The sequence below is a fragment of the Microplitis mediator genome, chromosome 6 (genome assembly GCF_029852145.1).
Source record: "Microplitis mediator isolate UGA2020A chromosome 6, iyMicMedi2.1, whole genome shotgun sequence".
In the NCBI taxonomy this organism is placed as follows: domain Eukaryota; kingdom Metazoa; phylum Arthropoda; class Insecta; order Hymenoptera; family Braconidae; genus Microplitis; species Microplitis mediator.
Genome location: NC_079974.1, coordinates 22,251,098 through 22,273,605, shown reverse-complemented (window position 1 = coordinate 22,273,605; position 22,508 = coordinate 22,251,098). Strand labels below are relative to the sequence as shown.

General features: G+C 30.7%; 4 protein-coding genes across 4 annotated transcripts; 1 reads left to right on the top strand and 3 right to left on the bottom strand.

The window, feature by feature from the left end:
• Window positions 1–373: 373 nt before the first annotated feature.
• Window positions 374–4,738, bottom strand: LOC130669751 (putative sodium-coupled neutral amino acid transporter 10). The gene is made up of 6 exons (XM_057472799.1): window positions 4,582–4,738; window positions 3,832–4,509; window positions 3,499–3,769; window positions 2,650–2,786; window positions 2,132–2,582; window positions 374–1,874 (listed from the first exon to the last, which is right to left on the bottom strand). Exons 2-6 carry the CDS (start codon window positions 4,312–4,314, stop codon window positions 607–609), a joined length of 2,610 nt encoding a protein of 869 aa, XP_057328782.1. The 5' UTR covers window positions 4,315–4,509; window positions 4,582–4,738; the 3' UTR covers window positions 374–606.
• A 962-nt stretch (window positions 4,739–5,700) lies between these two features.
• On the top strand, window positions 5,701–19,344 carry LOC130669550 (actin-histidine N-methyltransferase). Its single transcript, XM_057472511.1, has 6 exons — window positions 5,701–6,086; window positions 6,426–6,917; window positions 7,003–7,126; window positions 18,000–18,114; window positions 18,202–18,681; window positions 19,115–19,344. Exons 1-6 carry the CDS (start codon window positions 5,984–5,986, stop codon window positions 19,238–19,240), a joined length of 1,440 nt encoding a protein of 479 aa, XP_057328494.1. The 5' UTR covers window positions 5,701–5,983; the 3' UTR covers window positions 19,241–19,344.
• On the bottom strand, window positions 8,242–13,809 carry LOC130669549 (probable serine/threonine-protein kinase nek3). Its single transcript, XM_057472510.1, has 2 exons — window positions 13,189–13,809; window positions 8,242–12,058 (listed from the first exon to the last, which is right to left on the bottom strand). Exons 1-2 carry the CDS (start codon window positions 13,303–13,305, stop codon window positions 8,426–8,428), a joined length of 3,750 nt encoding a protein of 1,249 aa, XP_057328493.1. The 5' UTR covers window positions 13,306–13,809; the 3' UTR covers window positions 8,242–8,425.
• Window positions 19,345–20,823: 1,479 nt separating the features above from the next.
• Window positions 20,824–22,096, bottom strand: LOC130670582 (putative ankyrin repeat protein RF_0381). The gene is made up of 2 exons (XM_057473997.1): window positions 21,055–22,096; window positions 20,824–20,849 (listed from the first exon to the last, which is right to left on the bottom strand). Exons 1-2 carry the CDS (start codon window positions 22,094–22,096, stop codon window positions 20,824–20,826), a joined length of 1,068 nt encoding a protein of 355 aa, XP_057329980.1.
• Window positions 22,097–22,508: the final 412 nt, after the last annotated feature.

Below are 22,508 nucleotides of genomic sequence, written 5' to 3'. Positions count from 1 at the left end.
ATTTTTTAAAAATTAGTATTAAAATTTATCTGTTAAGGAAAGTACAGAATTTGGGATTCAAATTTTTTTTATATAAAAAGTAAGCGTAAAATTTTGGATTAAAATTTTTTTTAAACGAAGTTCATAATTTTGAGTTGAAATTTTCTTACTTTGGACTCGAATTTTTTTTATAAATAAAAAATAATTGAAAAATTTTGGATTTTTTTAAAAGTTACAGTTGACAATTTTGAGGTGAAAATTTTTAAATTAAAATTCGTTATTTTGGATTCCACTTTTTTTAAAATCATGCTCAAAATTTTGTATTAAAAATTTTTTTATAAACAACGAATAAATGATATATTTTGAAAAAAAATATAAGTGATTTTGTTTACCTTCAAAAATATTATTTATTATTTAATTTTTACAAATTACAATTACAAAACTAATTTTTTTAAATGCATTATCACATTTAATTCATAGCCCCTTAATTTTTAAATAAATAAATAACTGACTTAGAGAAATAAATCATAAAATATAATAAATCTCTGCAGTAAAAAATAATTAATTATCATAACTTATAAACTACACTAAAAAAAAAAAAAAAAAAAAAAAAAAACTATAAAATAATTAATCTTTTCTCCTTCCAGGTTTCAGAGCCTTGAGATCCCGTTTCTTGAAGACCTGGTACTCCGAATTAGCAGGAGGATCCAACCCAAAATTTAAATCCTCTGTAAATTTCTGCTCCGACAAATTAATATTTGTCTTTATAATCGACTCCGTACTGCTTACACCCAAACTGCTTCCCTCCAAACCGACTTTGTCACCAATAACCGGCTTACTTTTCTCCAACTTACACTCCTTACTGTCATTGCCGTCAATTATTAAACTCTCCCTTTTTTTCTCAACCTCCTGATCAAAAATAATTTTCCGGACTTCCAGGTCATCAACGTCGCGCTTTTCTCTACCGCGATCCTGTAAAATATCTCGCCCAATATTTTTTTCATCATTCGCCCTGCCAGTGTCGCTGTCCACTGACTTGTTTAATTTCAATAGTAAAGGAACCGGAAGTTCATTAGCTGATTTTGTGTCATTTATCGAACGATTATCATCAGTATTTATTTTTCCTAACGAATTATTTAATTGATTAGCTGTCCAGTTTGTCAAAATATTAAGGACAGGACCACGTGATTCATTTGAAGGCACATTAATTTTCGGATCCAAAGGTACATTTGTATTTTTAATTTTTATTTCTTTACTTTGATTATTAATATTAATTCCTGTATTATTTAAATTACCCAAATTATTATTTATTTCCTTAGATTTGTTATCAACTTTGATATGTCTGTCACTAGAGCCATCAACTTTGTCATTAAAACCATTTGAGTCCTTCTCCAAAATTTTCTCAACAGGACTATTGGCCTTAAAACTCTCCAGCAATTTTTTTTCTTTCTTAATCTCTTCCTTTTTATTAGCAAAATTTTTCAAAATCGCCTTCTGCTCCTGCAGCAGCTCAATCGACTCGATTTTATTCCGCTCGATGACTTCTTTCACGCGCTGCTGTTCCTGCAGCAGAGGGTCTTTGCCATCAGCCTCCGCGATCTCGGACTCTTCTTTTTTTATCGCGTCGACGTTTATCAAGTTATCGGTCTCTGAGTCTTTTTTTACATTTTCCTCAGCAGCCAGGACTTGTTTCAATTTTTCCTCAGCTGTCAGCACTTTGGCGACTTTATTCATACCCGTGATTTTATTATTTTCCACTTGTGGGTTTTTATTGTCAGTACTCGAGGTAACGTTGGCTTTTATTTTTATTTTTTCCACATCGATTTTTATTTTTTCTTGCAACTTTTCCACCGGGAAATCATTCAAATTCTTGTCATTTTTAATCAATGACTCTTCTGAAATAAAGAAAATTATTTAAATATTTGAAAAATTCTATGATCTTGAAGTTAGCAGACATTTAAAAATTTTTGAACTTTCGTTTATTGCAAAAAAATGAAATAAAAATATACACATGTCAAAAATTTAAAAAACTACAGGTGCAATTTTTTCAAATATTTTTTTTTTATGGTTTATCGTCTAAAAAAAAATCCAAAAATTATTAGACGTCTGCTAACTTCAGTATCATAAAATTCTTGTTTATATAATTAATTACCTTTTTCTTTGGGAAGAATATCAATGACCTGAGGAATTTCCACTGCATTATTATTGTTATTGTTTTTATTATTGTCTTCGATGATATTTAAATGAATATTATTTATAGGAACGAATGGTTTTTCCGTCACGAGAGAAATTTTAGTTGTACTGGAGTCATCAATCGCGTATAAATTTGCGTAAGATCCTAAAATCATTATCCAAATACCGATAAATAAAATGACTTGAGCGATCAAACGCTCGTTTGTGTTCTTAGTACTGATGGCGATGAAAAATCCAGCGGGAAAAATCAAACAAATTATGACTCCAATGGTCGATCCTACGAGACCGAGAACGAACTCAATATTTGGCATCAGCAGTCCAGTTATTAGGGACACCAGTACTATCATCAGAGTCAGGCATCGGAATCTTATTTCTGGAATGTAATTTGTCGAGCCTTCGTGTCCGTAGCTCTGCAATTTATTATTGTTATTTTTGGGATTTATTTTTATTTAAATTTGAATTTTGGCGGGAACTTACCCGTCGGAATAAAAGCGAATTCAAACTCGCGCGGCATGGGAAGATCACAAGAGGAAAACTAAATAATACTGATAGTACGAATCCTATTTTAATGCAGTCGGAAGTAAGACTTGGCTCAAAACTTGTCAAAATATTTCCTGAAATGATAATAATTATAAATTTTTATTTTAATTATTTAAAATTATTTTATTTTTAAGTCCTAGTGCGAGTTGAAATTTTTTTAAATAAAAAGTTGAAAATTAAAAAAAAAAATTCAATTTTATGGATTTTTTTTAATGGAAATTTTTTATGATTCTGAAGTTAGCAGGCAATTAAAAATTTTCGATTTTTTTTTCAACAATTAAATTACAAAAAAAAAATTGCACTTATGGAAAATTTTAAAAACTACAGGTGCAATTTTTTAAAATATTTTTTTTTTATAATTTATCTTTTTTAGACAAATCCAAAAATTATTTGACGTCGGCTAACTTTAGCATCATAATTTTTTTCAAACCCTAGTAAAAATTAAAATTTTAATCGCTCAGATTATTGATAAAAATGAATCAGTCCAAAGACTTAAGACTGGAAATCAATTTCCCAAAATGTAATGAGAAAGTAAGAAAATTAATCTGCAATAAAACACTTTTATAAGTAAAATATATGAGATTGGCAACTGGGTACTCAAGACCATCAGTAATTATTTTGCGCAATGAAAATCCAGTCAAGGCTCAAAATTTCCGGACTCAGTCACAGAATAATTGGCAGCCAGAAATTTTTCATTTAAAAAAAAAAAATGGCGGGAATTCAAAGTGGGAGTTCAAGAGTTATAGATTCGACTTTAAAATTAAAAATAAAATATAAATCAAGTACCTGAGAAAGATTGAGTACAAAAAGCGACGTATCCAAAGAAACCGACACATAAATACACAATTGTGCAAATATTTATTGCACCTTTAACAACAATGTTCATTTTCTCCAACGAGACATTCGGAATCGACTCATAAATTTCAAATAATTGCGTCTGGCAAAACAAAGCCATTGAAAAAATAGGCAGACACTGTAAAATACCAGCAGGTCTCCAATAATTTACATTTTCCATCCAATCGTCATCAAAAATATGTCCTATAGCTTCTGATATCACCTGAAAAAAATAAACAAAATATTATATGACTTTCATTTCAATAACTAATTAAATTTACATACTTTTATAATAAGACACAAATAAAATCCAATTGACACGGTGCAGATGCTGGAGAGACTGTCAATGTTCTTCAGTAATCCTAGTGGTAAGACAATTATCAGTCCAGTTACCAGCAAAAAACTGGTACGAATGTCCTCTGGATTTTTGTTCAAAATTTTAGCAAAGATTTGAGGTCCCAGGTCTCCAGTGACGACAAAGAAAGCGATGCACGTGCCCAGCAGGAACCCGATGATGAACAACTCGACCAGGAATTTTCCCATGGGTCCAAAGGCATGGAAAGCAAGAAACTCAAAGTTCCTGCGCCTGGACATCACCGCAGACTTTATCAAAAAGTGGCAGGCGAGCCTCGATAGCAGGCTACAGAACACCAGGATCAGGATCGCCAGGACTATCCCGCATTGTTTGAAGCAAAATGGCATTGCCAGGACACTCACTCCGATTATGCTATTGGCCAATGTCATAACGTGCGTCAAATATGAATACATGATGATGTACTTTTTTTTTACTAAATATCCCAACGCGCGACACTTTAAATTTAATGATAACTAAAAATATAGACTGGATATGAGTGACATTTAAATTTACGATACTAATAAATGAGTATTTATTTATTTTTCGGCAGTTTCAAGTGTCACTTTGACTGGTTGCAGGTTATATTTGTATTAGACGCTGGGTTTGAGCTGAAAAAATTTTTAACGGGACGGATTATTATTTACGTGGGCTAATTATTTATTTTAAGTGCGGGTACTTACATTTTTTCATGTATGACGAACATTGTCAGGTGTAACGTGGCTTGTTTTTAAATTCGATGGTTGTGTGACGGATTGTCACGCAGTAGTTGATATATATTTATAAATGTATGTACATATATATGTGTGTATGTGTAAGTATACTTACGTTTTAAATTTTTGACACTAGTGTTAGTGGCTTGACGTTGAATAAATAAATACGACAATCTTTGCCCGTTTTTTTTTATTTTATCTGAGCACTTATTTTTTTAATTAAAATTCTATAATTAATTTATGCAAATAATTATGAATTTTTTTGTTAATCAGAAATTATAAAATTATAATTTTTTGGAGGTTAGAATTTTTTAAATTCAAGCCGCGTAAATTTGAAAAAAATTTATGTGTTTTTTTTATTGGAAATTAATTTTAAATTAAAATCTGTTTTTTTGGAAATTCGATTAAAAATTAAATCTAATTATATTTCGAGTCGATACATAATTAATTTGAAAATTCATTGACTTACCGACCGCTGAAAATTTGAAATTTAAACTCCCGCTCAAAATGGCCGGCGCTCGTTCCTTTTCACAGTAAAAAAAATAAAAAAACACTTCACTTGTCTAATTAATGACAATTAATTACTCACACACTTTCTTTAGCACTTAATTAATCACTTGTAATAATAATTTATCATCGCAAAATTATTTAATCAGCAAAATAAATTTTTTAATTCCCTTTACTACAGCGGCCATTTGCATTTTCAGCCCGGACTTAAAAAAATTAATTAACTGTCATATCAATGGAATTTAATTATAATTATTATTCAAATCCACTCACAAATGATTAACAAATATATAAATATATGACTTTTCTTTTAAATTATCACAGAAATTATTTAAATACATTTTTTACTCCCGGTTCAGAAAACGCGGCAACTCGCTCCGACTTTAAATTCTGAACTGATCTGGGTTCGGAATTCGCTGCTAACTTCTCTCGATTTCTCGAATCGTTTTCGAACTTTTCTGCAGCTGATCACTACCAACTTCATTCAAATCATTCACGACTCCATCAACAATCAACAAAGTAGTGGATTTTACAAAAATACCATCAAGTAAAATGTCAAATTAAATTAAATATTTATCCAGGATTAGAAAATAAAATAAAATAAAGGGTTATGTTGTAATTTTATCCCATTTTACTCTCCCGTAGAAGTAGATTCTACAATTAGATGGAGTTTGTCTATTTTTAGTTAAAATTTTATTTCAAAAATAAAAAAACTCGTTCTCAAGTCCCCAAAAAAAGTTTTAAAATAAAACTTATATTTGTGTTGTGTTGTGCCATAAATTTAATGATGCAGCAGAAGCTCGAAAACTATTTTATAAATTTAGTTAGATAGCATTTTTTAAATTTATTTTTTGTTGAAAAAAAAATGGGCAGAAAGAAATCTTATCCTAGTAAAATTAAACAGCAAAAAAAAATTTCACCCGTGAAAAAGAACGAAATTTTAGTTCAGTGTGACAAATTATTACGATGTAAGTGTAAATATTTTATTTAATGATCCTGAAGTTATCAGCAATTTTTTTATTTTTATTTTCAACATTCGATTGCAAAAAAAAAATTCACATGTAGAAAATTCAAAAAATTATAAGTGCAATTTTTTTATTTTTATTTTCAACATTTGATTGCAAAGAAAAAAAAATTCACATGTAGAAAATTCAAAAAATTATAAGTGCAATTTTTTGAATATTTTTTTTATGATTGTCGATTTCAAAAAAATCTAAAAATTATCAGACGTCGGCCAACTTCAGTGTCATTTTATTTATTATTTTTTAATTGAGTAATTAATTGACTTTTTTTTTTTTTTTTATCAGTATGCAGCGATCCAGAATATTCAACACAATTATGGGAAAATTACTTGGAGATCACGGCGGTGCTGGAAAAGGTTAAAAGACTTGAGGAAATGAAGATCAGTACATCAAAGCGTTCAGTAGCGATTGAACAATTCGTAAAATGGTTGCAAGACAACAAAGCTAATTACTCTGGGACGAGTATCGCTGAGTTTCCTGGGTACGAGCTGGGCCTGAAAGCTGAAAAAAATTTAAACGCAAATGATTTGTTGATGCAAATTCCTGGTAGCATTATTTTCAACTGCGAAACCGCGGCACCGGAGCTTGTAGCTCTGCAGAATGACCCCCTGATTCAACACATGCCGCAAGTGGCATTGGCTATCGCTTTATTAATTGAAAGGCATAAAGATAATTCAAAATGGAAGCCTTATTTAAATATTTTGCCCGCTAATTATTGTACCGTACTATTCATGACCACCAGTGATATGATCGAACTGAAGGGCAGTCCTACTTTAGGTAATTTATTTATACACAATTAAATAGTATGGTAATATAGTGGACTAATTAATTAATTAATTTATTTATTTGTCTATTTATTTAGAAGCTGCATTGAAACATTGCCGAAATATTGCGCGCCAATATTCGTATTTCAATCAATTATTCAACAAGAATAATAGTCCGGTATCTGAATTACTTCGAGATGTCTTCACTTATGAGGAATACTGGTGAGTTACAAAAAAAAATTTAGTTTTGATAAAATTATATTTATTTTATTGAACACAATTCAAAATTTTCCCGCGGAAATCTTAAGGAAAAAAAGTATCATTGGTTTTTTGAAAATATTTATGTAAGTAATGAGTTATTTGAAAAACGGTAAGAGACCTTTTTTGTAGAGCTTCAAATTCTCTACAAAAAAGGTCTCCTGTTATTTTTTTGAAAACTCAATAGTTTGTGAGATATTTTGAGTTTAAAGAGAGGAGAGACGGAATTTGAGACTTTGGAACTGTCTGGGGTCTTATGGGTTATTAAGGATTAATTTCAAATATTTAAAGTCAATTTTGTGGTAAATTACTGGGGGATAAATGCACTTTGGTAAAGATCCGTAAAAAAATTTAATTTTCTAAAAAGTAAATTTGTTTTATTAAATAAAATTTTAAATTTTCCCGCGAATATTTCGTAGTTGAAAAATGCGATTGGTTTTTTGCAAATATCTTTGTAAATTTTGAGTTATTCAAAAAATTGCAAGAGACCTTTTTTGTAGAGCTTTGAATTCTCTACAAAAAAGGTCTTCTATTATTTTTTTGAAAACTCAATAGTTTGTGAGATATTTTGAGTTTAAAGAGAGGAGAGACGGAATTTGAGACTTAGGAACTGTCTGGGGTCTTATGGCTTATTAAGGATTAATTTCAAATATTTTAAGTCAATTTTGTGGTAAATTACTGGGGGATAAATGCACTTTGGTAAAGATTCGTAAAAAAATTTAGTTTTCTAAAAAGTAAATTTGTTTTATTAAATAAAATTTTAAATTTTCCCGCGGATATTTCGTAGTTCAAAAGTGCGATTGGTTTTTTGCAAATATCTTTGTAAATATTGAGTTATTCAAAAAATTCCAAGAGACCTTTTTTGTAAAGCTTTAAATTCCCTACAAAAAAGATCTCTTTAATTTTTTTTTTAAACTCAATAACTACTGAGATAATTTGAGTTTAAAATTCAAAGGATCAATTTTACATTTCGGAATTTGAAATTAAAAATTTTCTGTCGTCTTTTAGATCCCTTGTGATCTTTCAGGATTAATCATAATCATAATAAGGATCTAAATAATAATAATTAAAGTCACAAATTATTATAACTATATATAAAATATATTTAATTATAAATACATGAAAAATAAATATAAAAATCTTATTTGAAAAATGATGAAAATAAATTTAGAATAAATCAGCCTTGCGTAATTTACTAAACAAATACTGTTTCCGTTACCGTCAGTACGTAACAAATAAATATTTAATTCAAAATGAACAAAATCATTTCATAAAATCGGGTATCGTTTCCCAGCTGTCATTAGCATCAAGCGAGTCGTTGTCGATGTCACTTTTGCTGCAGTCAAAGTGTTCCTCAACTTGCTGAGTTTCCCGCTGGACCGCGCGCTTCGCCGTCGAAGTCGCCACGACATTGACCATTATCGTGTTCAAACTGCTCGAGTTGGACAATTTTCTCCCAGACATCGCCGGTGTCTGGAAAACCGTTTTAGCAAACGAATTTTTGTACCTGTACCTCTGCTTCTGTTTTATCCTGCACACAATGAAGATCACCAGGAACCCGACGATGGTCATTCCCAGTATTGCGCCACTGGCAATGATACTAGGTCTCACTCTTGACAAATTTTTTCTCTCAACTTCTCCAGCAAGATTTATTTCAACCGGTTTAACTTCTGGTACCGTTGGATTTATCTCCTCCGTAGTGTCCAGTGACTCAAATTTACTAACTATTTCTTCAACTGTCCCCATTTCTCGTTCCATTGACTCATTTTCTTTACTACTCGCATCTATTTTTATATTTTTACCAGTTCGCTTGTCATTTATTCCCAACTCATCTCTGATTATCTTCATTTCCTGCGCATTTATTCCAGTAGCATCTCCACCGGCTGCTTTATCACCAGGAAATCCAACTTGTCCTGCTCTAAATTCATCAAAAATATTTTTAATCTCATATTTAAATGACTCAGTCGTCGAAGTTGAAGTAACCGTCGATACTTTTTCAATAATTTCATCGTCAATTGTGTAATTACGCAGGAAAGGCAGCGAATCAAAAGCACTCAGCAAGTCATCTAGCTTTAGTACATTTTTTTTTGAACCCGTTTCATTTTTTTCCTCATTAATTATCCCGGCTTCGAATCCTTTGTTGCCGAACAAGTCAATAATTATCGGCTCTTTCTTCAAATCATCATCAGCATCATCAGTATCATCATCATTCCTACTAGGCTCCGTACTGGTAACTGGTTCAGTAACAGGATCATCGTCACTAGTCTCCGACCCAGACTTGGACCTGAGTCTCGACAGTTCGGCCAAATGAACGCGACTGGATCCGCGTTGTCTCAAAGCAATGAGTTCATCGATGCTCATATTACGCGATCGTAAAATTTCCTCGAGTCTTTTAGCGCTGGACCCGGTGCTGATTAATTCAAAAATTTCCGCGCGTACTTCCGGTTCCATTTCAGAGACAATTCGTTCATAAATTTCGTTATTTCTATTTTTGTCTTTGCTAAAATTACTAGTACTGGGAGTGGAGTCATAGTCCAGGTCATCAGTTCCTTCGTATCCCAGGGTAGTGCCGCCAAAATTTTCTTCATCGACTTCCTGCTCGTGTTTGAGTCCGTCGTTCTGGTAGTCCTCAGATTCGCTGAACAAATTGTTGGACTTTTCGTCAATGGGGTAACTGGGATCGGCTTTCGTCGGCTTCGTCGGCGGCTGAGTGGTCAGAATATGCTCGATACTCAAAGTCGAACCTATGTCTTTAGTCAGGTCTTCGTATCTAGAAAAAATAGTGTTCCCGCCGTTGAAATAATAATTTGTATCACTTCTCTCCGTAACCGGGAAATCAGATCTCTCGGTCTTGTCTCCATCGGCCTCGTCCTGGTCAACGTCTGTAGAAACCGTTGAAAAATCCGAAAACTCCATTATCTCATCCTCGTCACTCTGTGCCGGTTTTAATCGGCCCTCATTAGCTGTGCGCTCATCCGTAGCCTCTTTTATAACCGACGTTTGGTTTTTTGTTGTCGCTGGCTTAGCTGTCGTTGATGTCGATGTCGGTATTAAAGTAACAGGTTTCTTAGTAAACGAATTGAGCCGTGGAAATATTACAGACGGAGATAATTTACTAATTGTTGAAAGTTTTTCGTTATACTTTCTCTCATTAGGTTCTTCAGTTGATTTTTTTTTATCAACTTCAATATTCTCTGGGTTGGTTTCTTCTCTTGTTGATTCTTTTGATACTGGAGCTCGTGATGTTGTCGTTCTTCTTGATGGTACACGTAATTTGTTACGTCTAAATGGTCGTCTCCACCTGCGTTCATTCGCTTCTTTGATTGAATTTTTTATTTTGTCATTACTGTTATCATTATTATCATTATTGTCACTAGTATTCTTACTACTACTGCTATTATTATTGATATCATAATTAAATATACTAGTAATATTATCAATGCTACCAGAGTTATCTAAATCATCGCCGTCTTTGTTCTTCAGAACATTGATAACTTCCGATTTCCGCTTCAATAAATCACTGAGACTCAAATTACGTCTCTGGAGTATTTCCGACAAACTGGTGCCCTCGACCTGCTGCATTTTGAGCAGCGATTTCAGCTCCGTGTTCTCTAATTTATTAACTTCCGTCTGGTTATTTCTGGTGCGATTCCTCCTCTGACTGACCACCGGTCTCTCCTTGCTTCTGAGCTCCGAATTTCCCGGGCTGCTTTTGTCCTCGAGCTCGAACTCATAATTGCTTGGCGGCCGACGTTTTCTAGGCCTCGGTCGCTGGGACTCCTCGTCATTTAGCTCATACTCGTTTTTATTTTCAAACGGATTAACTTTATCAGTAGTACGGGTGCTCTGTCTAACTTTAGTAACCTGTTTAGTTTTTTCCGTTACGTGAGCGTTAGTTGTCGATGCCGTTGATGGATCCGTGCTCGTAATTGCGCTGGTCGTCGGGGTAATCGTCGTTGGTGTCGGTGTGGTCGTACTAGTTGTTGTTGTTGTTGTTGTTGTTGGTATTGGAGCTGTAGAAGAAGTAGTTGTTGAAGTAGTAGATGTTGAACTAGGTGTTGTAATAGGTGTTGTAGACAAACTTGTTTTAATAGTTTCCTCCGCGTAACCAGTATGTGAATCTTCTTCCGGTATTTTAGTCACAGGCTTTGGTTTCCTGGTACGATAACGTCTATTTACAATTCTTAATCCATTTGTGTTGTTATTATTTTCATCAGTTGTATAAAAATAATTATGAGGAGTTATTTCGGAAGATGGAATTATTTCAGGTATAGGTAAATTGATGTTTGATAATGGAATACTTAGATAACGTAATTTAGCTAAATGTAATTCGTGTAATTTATTTGTTATTGGCTCGTGATTTAATGGAACTGGAACGGGGATCGAAACTGGTATGGATCCTTGTGAATTTTTAATAATTAATGGATTTTTGTAAATTACTTGTGAATTAACGTGTCCATTGTTATTGATAGGAAAATTTGAATCTTGATAAGCTGGAGAATTTGAAAATCCAGTTGAATAGGGCTCGGGTATTGGACTTTTCTTTGGGACGGACTCTGGTAAATTGTCTGGGTAATTGATAGTAAAAGAAGTTGCTACTTTGTCGCGGGTTTTAGGGATCTTGCGTCTTGTGGCGGCTTCTTCGAACGGCACCAATGGAATCGAGTCGCCGTCCCGCCATTTTGGTTCGATGGCTTCGCCGGTGCTCCGCCATTTTCCTATCAGTTTTCCTCCGCGGTATTCGTTCTCGTTTTCATTGTTTTTGTTGTTGTTATTATTTGTTGGGTGAACAGATTCTTGGGGTAGATAATCTGGGTGGTAATCAGCAGTTGCTGCCACGGCAACGGCCGCTGCAGCAGCGACGACGGCTTCCTCGCCATTTAGATGAGAGTATTTCTGAAAAAGAAAGTATGGAATTTTAGATAAGGATTTGAGATGAAGATTAAGATTAAATTTTTTTAGGGAAAATATAAAATAAATGAGCTTTCAAACGCAACTCATAGATCTCGAATTATTTTATGGACTGTGGCGCCAAGGCATGTAATTTTAATAGCTAAGCAATTGTGACGGGGAATCGTGAGAATGAAGCTCCAATTATGATCATCGTGCAGTCGAAAGTCGCATGGAAAGTCGAGAGAATTTTTTTTACAAGTTATTCTTGTACTCGCTGTTTTGTTTCATTTGTCAAGTTAAATAATTGCTGTTACATTATGTCCTATTTTTAATTCGGTTTAGTCAATTACTTTTTTATTGTCTAGCGGGTTCGGATAAACAGGATTCGAATCGAGTTTATTATATTTAAATTTCACCGCGCGAGGTTTAAATTTTTATTCTGCTGAGAAAGTGAGCAATTGACTTTTAATACTCACTCATACATTTTATAAGCATTTATATTTATTTTATATATATATATATATATTTTTTTTTTATTATACTTCCGGACAAAAAATATAAAGATTATGGATGTTTACAAATAGAGGCCTAAAGTATAACGAGGAACAAAAAAAGAAAGTTTTATAAATAAAAAATTACACAAGACTTTTTTTTTTAAATTACTTGCATTTACTTTTTTTTTCCTTAATAATTATGAACATTAAACAAAATAAGTCATAATTTTAAATAAAAAATATTTGAGGTCTTTATAAAAAAAAAGATTTCAAATTTTGAAAAATTTCTGATAAATAGTAAAATAAAAATAAAATTTTTGAATTATTTAATTCTGACTAAAAAAATTTTTGACTAAAATAATTATGATACTGAAGTTTGCAGACGTCTAATAATTTTTGAAATTTTATTAAAACGATAAATAATAAAAAAAAAATATTTGAAAAAATTGTATCTTTTTTTTTAAATTTTCTACATGTGCATATTTTTAGTTTTCGTTTTTTTGTAATTGATATGGTGAAAAAAAATCAAAAAATTACTAATTGTCTGCTGACTTCAGAACATAAATAATTCGAGACAAAAAAAATTTTTTATGGATTTTGAAAATTTAAAATTCAAATTTAATTTTAAAATAAACTCACATGATTTCTTCGTGAATTTTTACCAGATCCATTCAATCTCGGGGTTTCAAAACTCACACAATTTACGATCGTGAAAAACAAAAAAAACTTCACTGCCAATAATTCCTTCTTCATCATTGCGCACTTAATTATTATAATTACTATTATAATTACTAATTATTTTTCCTTAAATTTATATTGTTAATTACGTCCACATTTTTCAGCCGGTAATGACAACTAGCACATTATTTCCCGCGGCATCACTCAAAAATTCAAACCAAAAAAATACCTCGTAAATTTGAATCTCAATTTAAAATTACCGCGAAAAATCTCAAATTAAAAATGAATCAATAAAATAAATCGAACTTGGGTTCTCTTTTAACTAATCGTCTATTCCAATAATGCACATACCACACCATCAAACATAAAATAATAAATATTATATTTTTTCTATTGCACAGTCTTATTATCTCTTCACAGTTCATTCATTAAATTAATAAAATAACAGAAATTAAAATTCTCTCTCTACTTAATCCGATCCCGTCACTAGAAAAATAAACTTCTAACAAAAATATAAATAAATATCCATATATATAAATATATAAGAGTGTCGATCCTCACGCGTTAAGTTTGTCTCGCAAACTGATGCGGTTTTCTCTTAACCGTAGCGTAAGTAAGCCGGTGAAACTTAAAGATACTTCTAAAGGTTCATAGATACCAGCTCTCTTATTTCTTCTCGCTCGCTCTTACATTCGTAAATTAATATTTTATATTTAATCTCATTACTCATTACTCATAACTCCGCTTTACGATAGTAAATTATAGTCGGCAATCAATCCAACTGAAAAATCACGATTTAACATACATATGTATATATATATGTATATTTATAATATATACGATTATAAAATCCTCATCATTGATTTGTTTAAATATGGAGACTAATTGCTTATTGCTACTGTATGATCTAGATCATTAGATCATTAGATCTCTAGATTACTGCAATTATACGCGACTTTATTTTTTTAAAATCAACTATTTTTATTTATGTTTATATTTATATATTTATATATATCTCTATTACAATTGAAACTGTAATACGCAACAGAAAAGTGAAAGTTAATTAATTGGGTCGAAAGATGTTTTATTTTATTAAAAAAATTTAATTTCTTAATCATTTATATTTTTTTTCGTTGGGTATCCGCTGTAATTTTTATAAATTTATATAAATAATAATAATAATGAGCTATTTTTTATTGATAAAAAATGATTAAAAATATAAGTAAGTAGAAAGTACTTTGAGATCTCACGATATTTTCACGTACGACCTTCTCACATGCATCCAAGTGTACATCCACATTCCCTTCTACTTGCTGTCTTATTTAATTGTTATTTTTATTGTTATTTTAATTACAATATTTAATTATTAGTAGGGACAAGATTTTTGCCTTATTTTTTAAATGAATAGTTCAAATTTTTGATATTACGGGGAAAATATCGGTCTTAGTAAAAAAGTTTTTGAACAAAAGTTGTAGGAAATTTAATTTTATTAAAAAAATGTCTCTTATGATTTTTTTATACGATCACTAGTTTCACCGTAATTCCAAAATTAAGATTCGTAGTGAACGATTCAAAATTTTGTTAATTATGAAAATCTTAATTTTGAAATTACGGCTTTCTTATTAGCCCTAAGAAAAAATTATAAGAGACATTTTTTTTAGAAAATTAAATTTCCTACAACTTTTGTTTGAAAAATTTTTTCATAAGACCAATATTTTTCCCCATAATATAAAAAATTTCACACCACTAATTATTAATTATTTTTAAATTAACGCAAAAATCCTGGCCCTAATTATTAGTAAAAGATTTTAATGACAATTTCACTGTTTTTATTTTAACAAAAATTATGGGGGATAGCCACTGAGAAATTTCAAAAAAAAAATTTTTTTTTTTTTTATCAATCAAAGTTTATATGTTCAAAATATGTATCTGGAGTTTTATATGAAAATTCCGAATATTTTTAAAGTTATAGTCATTTTTGTGACAGCGCGTCAACTGACCGCTGCATCGACTAAAAACTTTAAACGCATTTTTCTCGAAACTACTTTTTTTGAACTGGTGGCATCTGTAATTTGCATAAATATCAACCGATTCGCAACTTTTTTTTTTTGCCGTATTCGTCTATTCAGTAGCTAAAGTTGCACGTAGAGGATTTTGAAAATTTTGATTTTTAAGATTTTTTAGGGCTGTTTGAATCCAAAAAAATGAGAAAAAATAACGAAAAAATTTTTAATATGTCGCCATTTTTTTTCAAATCCAAATTTTCAAAATCCCCTATGTGCAACGATAACCACATGCATACAGATTACAACGCCGTTTGGTTTTTTTGTTTCTGATAATCCGTTTTTGAGTTAGAGATGACACCGTGGTGGGGGAAATTTTTTTGTTGCTTCACAAAAATGCTTATAACTTTGTAACAACATGATATTTTTTAATGAAAATTTAGGAGAATTATCTTCAATGTATTCTTTAGAAAACAAAAAAAAACCCGATCCCCAAATTCCTTTATTATTCCAGTCAAAGAAATTCCCGAAAATCACCTATTTTTTCGATCTACGGCTCCCGTGGCGCGAATTCTTTTGAAACAGCGAAGACTTTTTTTAAAATACCTGTAACTTTTTCAAAAATGGACTAATTCAGATGTTTTTTTTTTTCAAAATCTTCATCTTTGTATGAAGTTTTCGGAAAAAAATACAAAAAAAATTAAGATATTGTAATCTATGAAATTTTTTAAAAAATCGCATTTTTTGAGAATCCAATTTTTTCGAAATATCGAAAAATTTTATTCTTAAAAAAGTATAATTTTGTAGAGTTCTATATGAATCCACGGTCATTTGGCGGCAGCATGAAAACTGTAGAATCCCCAGTAAAAAAATAAAATTTTTCGTAATTGAAAGTTGGGATTTTATTTTAAATGAGAGTACTTTCACATGTAATACTTATATGATACTGATACTATAATTTTTTCACTTAAATGTATGTCTTCTAAATATATATATAATTTTATAAATAACATACTTGTATATTTATTTTATATGACAAAAATTTAACTGACAAATAATTCATTCAAAAGCAATAAAAATTGTAACAATGAGCAATTAATTAATTCTTTATAATTTAATGAGGATTGCGAGGAATTTGTAGACAATGAGGAGAATTTAAAGATCGTGACCGTGAATATTTGCAGAGGTAAAAGTTAGATAAATATTTTTTAAAGGAAAACAGTATTTAGATTTAAGCTCGAGAGAGAAAGTTGTGGGACGATAGCGCGTTTTGTTTACGAATCTCCGGTTTCTGGGTCAGGTTCGCGAGTCCTAAAATCGTCAACGCGTTTCGGATTTCGCTGACCGATTTCAATTGCGCGGACTGACGATTTATTAGCGGAGAGGTGTAGGATGACGGGGAAGATTTGATGACTTGATGGACGATCAGCGGCTACTGGCTTGAAAAATTTAATATTCGTGTCGATAGAAAGTTTTAGTTAACTTGTTAACACACTCATTAAATTTAGATAATGATTTAATTATTAATTTTATTAATATTCATGTAAATTTACTTTTTTTTTAATTCTCATTAAATCTCATTTAGGAAATTTATGTTATAATTTATTTTCTATTTGTGACCGCAATTAGTTAATTCTGTAATAAATTTCTTTAAATAAAATATAAAAATCCGAATTATTAAATAATTAAAATTTTTTTTTATGAATATTTTCAAATATTGGAAAAAAAAATTCGTCTCCACAAAATTAAAACAATTAACGATTTCAGGAAAATATCTCAGGGTTAAAGATTTTGATGACTCAAAAATTTTTTTAAAATTTATCCATTGGTTAAAAAAAAATATTTCAAAATTTATCTTGAGAAAATTTGAATTTTTCGAGTACAGAGAAGAATTTGGCTCAAGAAAATTTAATCTCGCCCTAGTAAATTTTTTGCACTATGAATTAAAGAAAAATTTTTTATTTTCATTTCATAATGAAAAATTTTTTTTGCATCAAGAAATTATTTTTTTCTGTATACAGATAAAAATTTTAATTCTGTCCGCTAGAGGCAGATTCTAATTAACATAAAATATGCGGATTTACTAATAAACATAAAAAAAAAAACTTTTCCTATCGTAAATGATAGAAATCGATAACCAGTAATTTCATAATTTTTCACTTATGCGAAATGTAGGCTAAGTAAATCACGAGTTGTTTATTTTTATTGCCAATAAAAAAAGTCTATTTCCTTTCATTACTCGGCATCATAATTATTATATTTTATGGAAGTGACATTATTTATGATTTTTATCCATTAAAGCCGGAAATTGTTTACTATTTCGGTAATTTCATACTCAGAAAAAAAGGATTTCTTGACGCAAAAAATTTTCACTCGCCCTAAGAAAATTTTTACTTGCGCTAATAAATTTTTCGCATTATAAAGTGAAAACAGAAATTTTCTTGGTGCGAGAAAAAATTTTCTTGAGCCAAGAAACAGATATTTCTAGTCCTGAGAAAATTTTTCATTTCATTTCATGATGAAAAATTTTTCTTATGCCAAGAAATCCTTTTTTTCTGTGTAGCTAATTACAATTTTTTCAAAGGCTATTAATTGAAACCAGTAAAATAATTAGATTTTTTTTTTATAAGAAAGTAGGATAAATAACGAGGCCATTTTTAAAAAAATTATTCTAATTTTCATTCTATCAAATTAGAAAATTCTTGATTTATTATTTGAATCTGTAATTTTTTTTTTCTGTGTATTAAAAAATTTATTTGTCTGTTTAAGTTGGGCAGTTTCTACAGTAATGACAAGACAAAATATAATACCCAGTAAAAATGGCACCCAAATGATCCACGCACTCATACCAATGTGGGATATGTGCAATCATGAGGACGGAAATGTAAGAATTTATAAAAAAATATTTATTACAATTAATTGTTTAATAAAACAGTTTAATGAATGTCATTTTTTATGTTTAATTACTCAGATTACAACGGACTTCAACGTAAACTCAGACACCTGCGATTGTTACGCGATGCGTGATTTTAAAACAGGGGATCAAATATTTATAAATTACGGCTCGAGGACAAATTCCGATTTTTTCGTCCACTCGGGGTTCGTTCCCGTGGAGAATAAAGACGACGGGTTCAAATTGAGACTGGGTATCAGCAAATCGGACTCTCTGTACCATGAGCGTACGACTCTGCTCGAGAAGCTGGGGTTCGACACAACGACAATGACATTTTTGCTGAAAAATTCAAGCGACCCGATTTCCGATCAGATGCTGTCATTTTTACGGGTATTCAGTATGAGGAAAAATGATCTAGATCATTGGATTCAATCAGAAAAAATATTTGATTTGAAACATCGCGACTGCTCACTTGATACTGTAGTTGAAGATAATGTTAAAAAGTTTTTGCAGATGAGATTGAAACTTTTAATTGCTAATTATCCGACAACTTTAGAGGTAATTTTCAAATTTTTTTTTTGGCGGTTACTCTAGTGCGCGCGCTCCGAAAACGAGTAATTTAAAAAAAATAGAATTACTGGAATTAAAATTTTTTTTTTTTAAATTTAGATGACAAAATTTTAAAGAATTTTTTTTTAATTTTATGAAATTTGGTAACTGACTGCTAGCATTTTTTTTTAAATAAAAATAATTTAAGATCCGCGCGCTGACGGCCGGGAAAGGATTTTTTTTTTTAATTTTACAAAATAAATAAATAAAATTTTTGAAATTATTTGCAAATTTTTTTTAGTAAATAAAAATTTTTTAAATGTCAGATTTTTTTTCGAGAATTCTCGTTTCGAAGCGCGCAGTGGAGCGACCCTTGAACTTGCCGCTAAAAAATTTAAATAGAATACTAATTATTAATTACTTTTTTTTTGACTATTTTCAGGAAGATTTAGATCTGCTGAGTACAACGATGCCGCCAACTAAAAAAATGATTCTTCAATTGAGAATTTCGGAAAAAAAAATTCTGAAGCGGACTCTTGATTATGTTGAGCAATGGATTAAAGCTTAAATGAAAAATAAAAATTTATTAATTAATGTATTCACGAATTCTGTTAATTATTTAATCAATAAATAAATAAATTAAATTATTAATTTTTTTAATTTTAACGAAAAGCTTCGATGCTATTTGACTACTCGTTTCATAAATTATAAATAATTAAATAAATTAGATGTATTATAAGAATGAAAAATTAATTAAATAAATTATTATAAATAATTTTAAATTTCTTTGCTTTTGAAATTAAGTGTTTTGCCACCATTGTTATTTCCCCCTCTATTATAATATTCTTAAAAAGATATTCTGCGCATGCAAATCCAAATATTGTAGTAGAGAAGGAAAAATATTGTAGTAGAGAAGGAATAATTGCGGTAGGGCAAAATCCCAAACTTTCTACGGGACAGCTATACAACGAATGTCATGTACAGTCGAGTCGCGTTATAAGCCCGCCTACGGGGGTGTAGGGTTAACCATTAATGTTAAATTTACATAGATATATATACCCGGGTCAAAAATAAAACTTGATTTAGACTTGATTTACCAAGTCGAAATTTGGAGCCGTTTTTCACAAAACAAACTCGACTTTTTTTACGGAGATATAAAATACATTGAGTTTTCGCCTTGGGTTAGACTTAACTGGCTTACTTAGTCACGATTTAAGACGAAAAAATCAAGATCAAGTCGAAATTGACTTGGTTTAGACTTATTCGACTTAAATTATAAGGCGAAAAAGTCAAAACTAAAGTGAAATAATTTTTATATATAAAGGCGAAAGTGAGGCAACGAAATAACTTTTTTTCGACTTAGTTCAGCAAGTCAAAATTAAGGTGAATGACTATCATGCCAGAACCCTCGCAGATTTGAATCACGGTGGAAACACCGTGGAAGTGTAAACACCGTGGATCTACCGTGGTTACACGGTGGGTTTGTTACATTTCACCACCGGGTAAACACAGTGTATCCACTGTGATTCAGTCGCATCTTAAAAATTTTTGCAATTAAAAAAAAAAAATTATGAATTTTATTAATTTGTAAAAAATAAAATTTTTTTTTTATTTCTGCAAAGGGAACAAAAGATAAATTAGCCAACGAAATAAAAAAAACAAAAAGATTTAAATTATATTAAATAATTATTATAAAATATATATACATAAAATCTAATCAAACTTAGCAAATTTTATCATTAGTACAATTTTTTATAAAATCTTCCAATTCTTTATCAGTAAAAAATGATGCAATTGTTTCGAAACAATCATACGGTAAATGATTGGAAAATAAATCAAACATTATTTCGCTACTTCTTTCGATTGAAGTTCTTCTTTTGACGGCAGTTTTCCAACGAATTTCAATCATTTTATTAAAGTGATAAAGCGAACCAACAAAATAATCTTTCAGACATAAACTCCGAAAATCTTTATGAAGTGAAAGTCTTACTAATTCCGTCATTTTACAAGTCAATAGATGCCATAAAGAAATTTTAGTATTTCCAATCGTTGTTCGTTTTAAATATGTGATATTATCTTCAGAGTCTTTTTTAATATATTTGATATCTTCTTCGTCATTTAAAGAGAGTAATGCTGATAATACTTCTTCTTTTACTGGGAAACCAATCGAGTGTCTGCTAAAAATGTATAACAATAATAATGTTTTCAAAACAGCAAAACTTTGCCGATAAGATATAATGAATCGGAAATTATCTCGATCATTTGGGGAGATAGCTTCCTCTATAAATTTTGTAACCATAATTGTTGCAACATCAATGTTCTGCCAATCGAAATTGGTATGCCAAAGTATAAAGCAAGTGATGTTTAACTGCCCATACATACACATGTAGTAAACAAGTGAATTAGAAGATCCATTCGATAGAAATTTCGCATTGATGTCAGCTTCGGCAGCGTATAAAAGTTTTATTACTTCCTGTTTCTTTCCAGCGAAATCATATTCTTGTTTATTATAATAGACAGATTGATTATTGGCATTTAAGACCGTGAAAAACACTACTGGTTCACCATAAATATCTTGATCGTTGGGGTTTGCACCTTTTGCCAAAAATGAATTAACCAGCTCGGGATCATTTGCTTCAACAGCGTGCATCAATGATGTTTTATTTGACCTCGTATTTAAATGAATATCAGCTCCATACTCCAACAATAATGCTGTCATTTCTTTGTACTTTCGAGCAATCGAGTAGTGTAACAGCGTTAAATCCATATCCTTCCACAAAATCTTTTCGTCCCATTTATTATAAAAGAATTTATTGTTAAATCGTAGATTTACGTCTGCGCCATTTTCCAAAAGCAACGCCGCTACTTCAACATAGTCCTTAAATACCGCGATGTGGATTGGATGGTAAACATCGGCGCATTTTGGGGTAACACTTGCTCCATATTTCAATAGAACTTTTACACACTCAATTTTATTGTTTAAACAAGCAAGATGTAGTGGCGTATATCCAGTTTTCGTTGATCCATTTAATACTGAATCAAGACGTGCTCCGTTATTAATAAGAAGTTCCATGATTTTGGGATGTCCATACCATGCTGCCACGTGGAGTGGAGAACTGCCGTTTCGTCCTAAATCATTAACATCTGCACCTTGGCGAATCCGCAGCTCGACCAGTTTAATATCGCCAACTCGGGCGGCATTTTTAAGCGATCCTCCATTTAAACAATTACTTTTAACAATTAATTCAACTCCGTTTTTTCTCAGCGATTCTGCAATTTTTTGGAGTTCGTTCTTGAATGCCGGCCTTGAAACACGATTTTCACTTGAGATCACCGAAACTTCTGATTTATTTAAATCGCAATTCTTATCTTCATCTCGAACTTGATTACTTGAAGTAATATCACTGCTTGTAACACTCGACATATTTTTAGTAATAAGTTTTATGCAATAGACGATATACGTACAGGTTACTTTTTCACTAATGGAAAACACGTGGTCTTTAATTGATGAGACTGTGCTCTACTGTAGTGTACTGTAGTTTGAGGCAAGTAACTTATGGTTCAGGTATTTCCGCCCCCCTCCCCAATTTTCATCCCCACCCTAATAAAAGTTATAGGCTACATTTTGAATCTTTATTTTATAAAATTAATTTAATTTAATCAATTAATTAAGGAAATAAGTAAATGAAGTATAAAAAAAATTAATTAATCAAATGCTAGATCTAGACCTAGACTTAAAGCCTGAATAAAGTATAAAAAAAAAATAATTAAATGCTAAATTTCGTAAAGAATAGAATATCTGATTGCCTGTCTAATATATTATATTTTGATTCTCA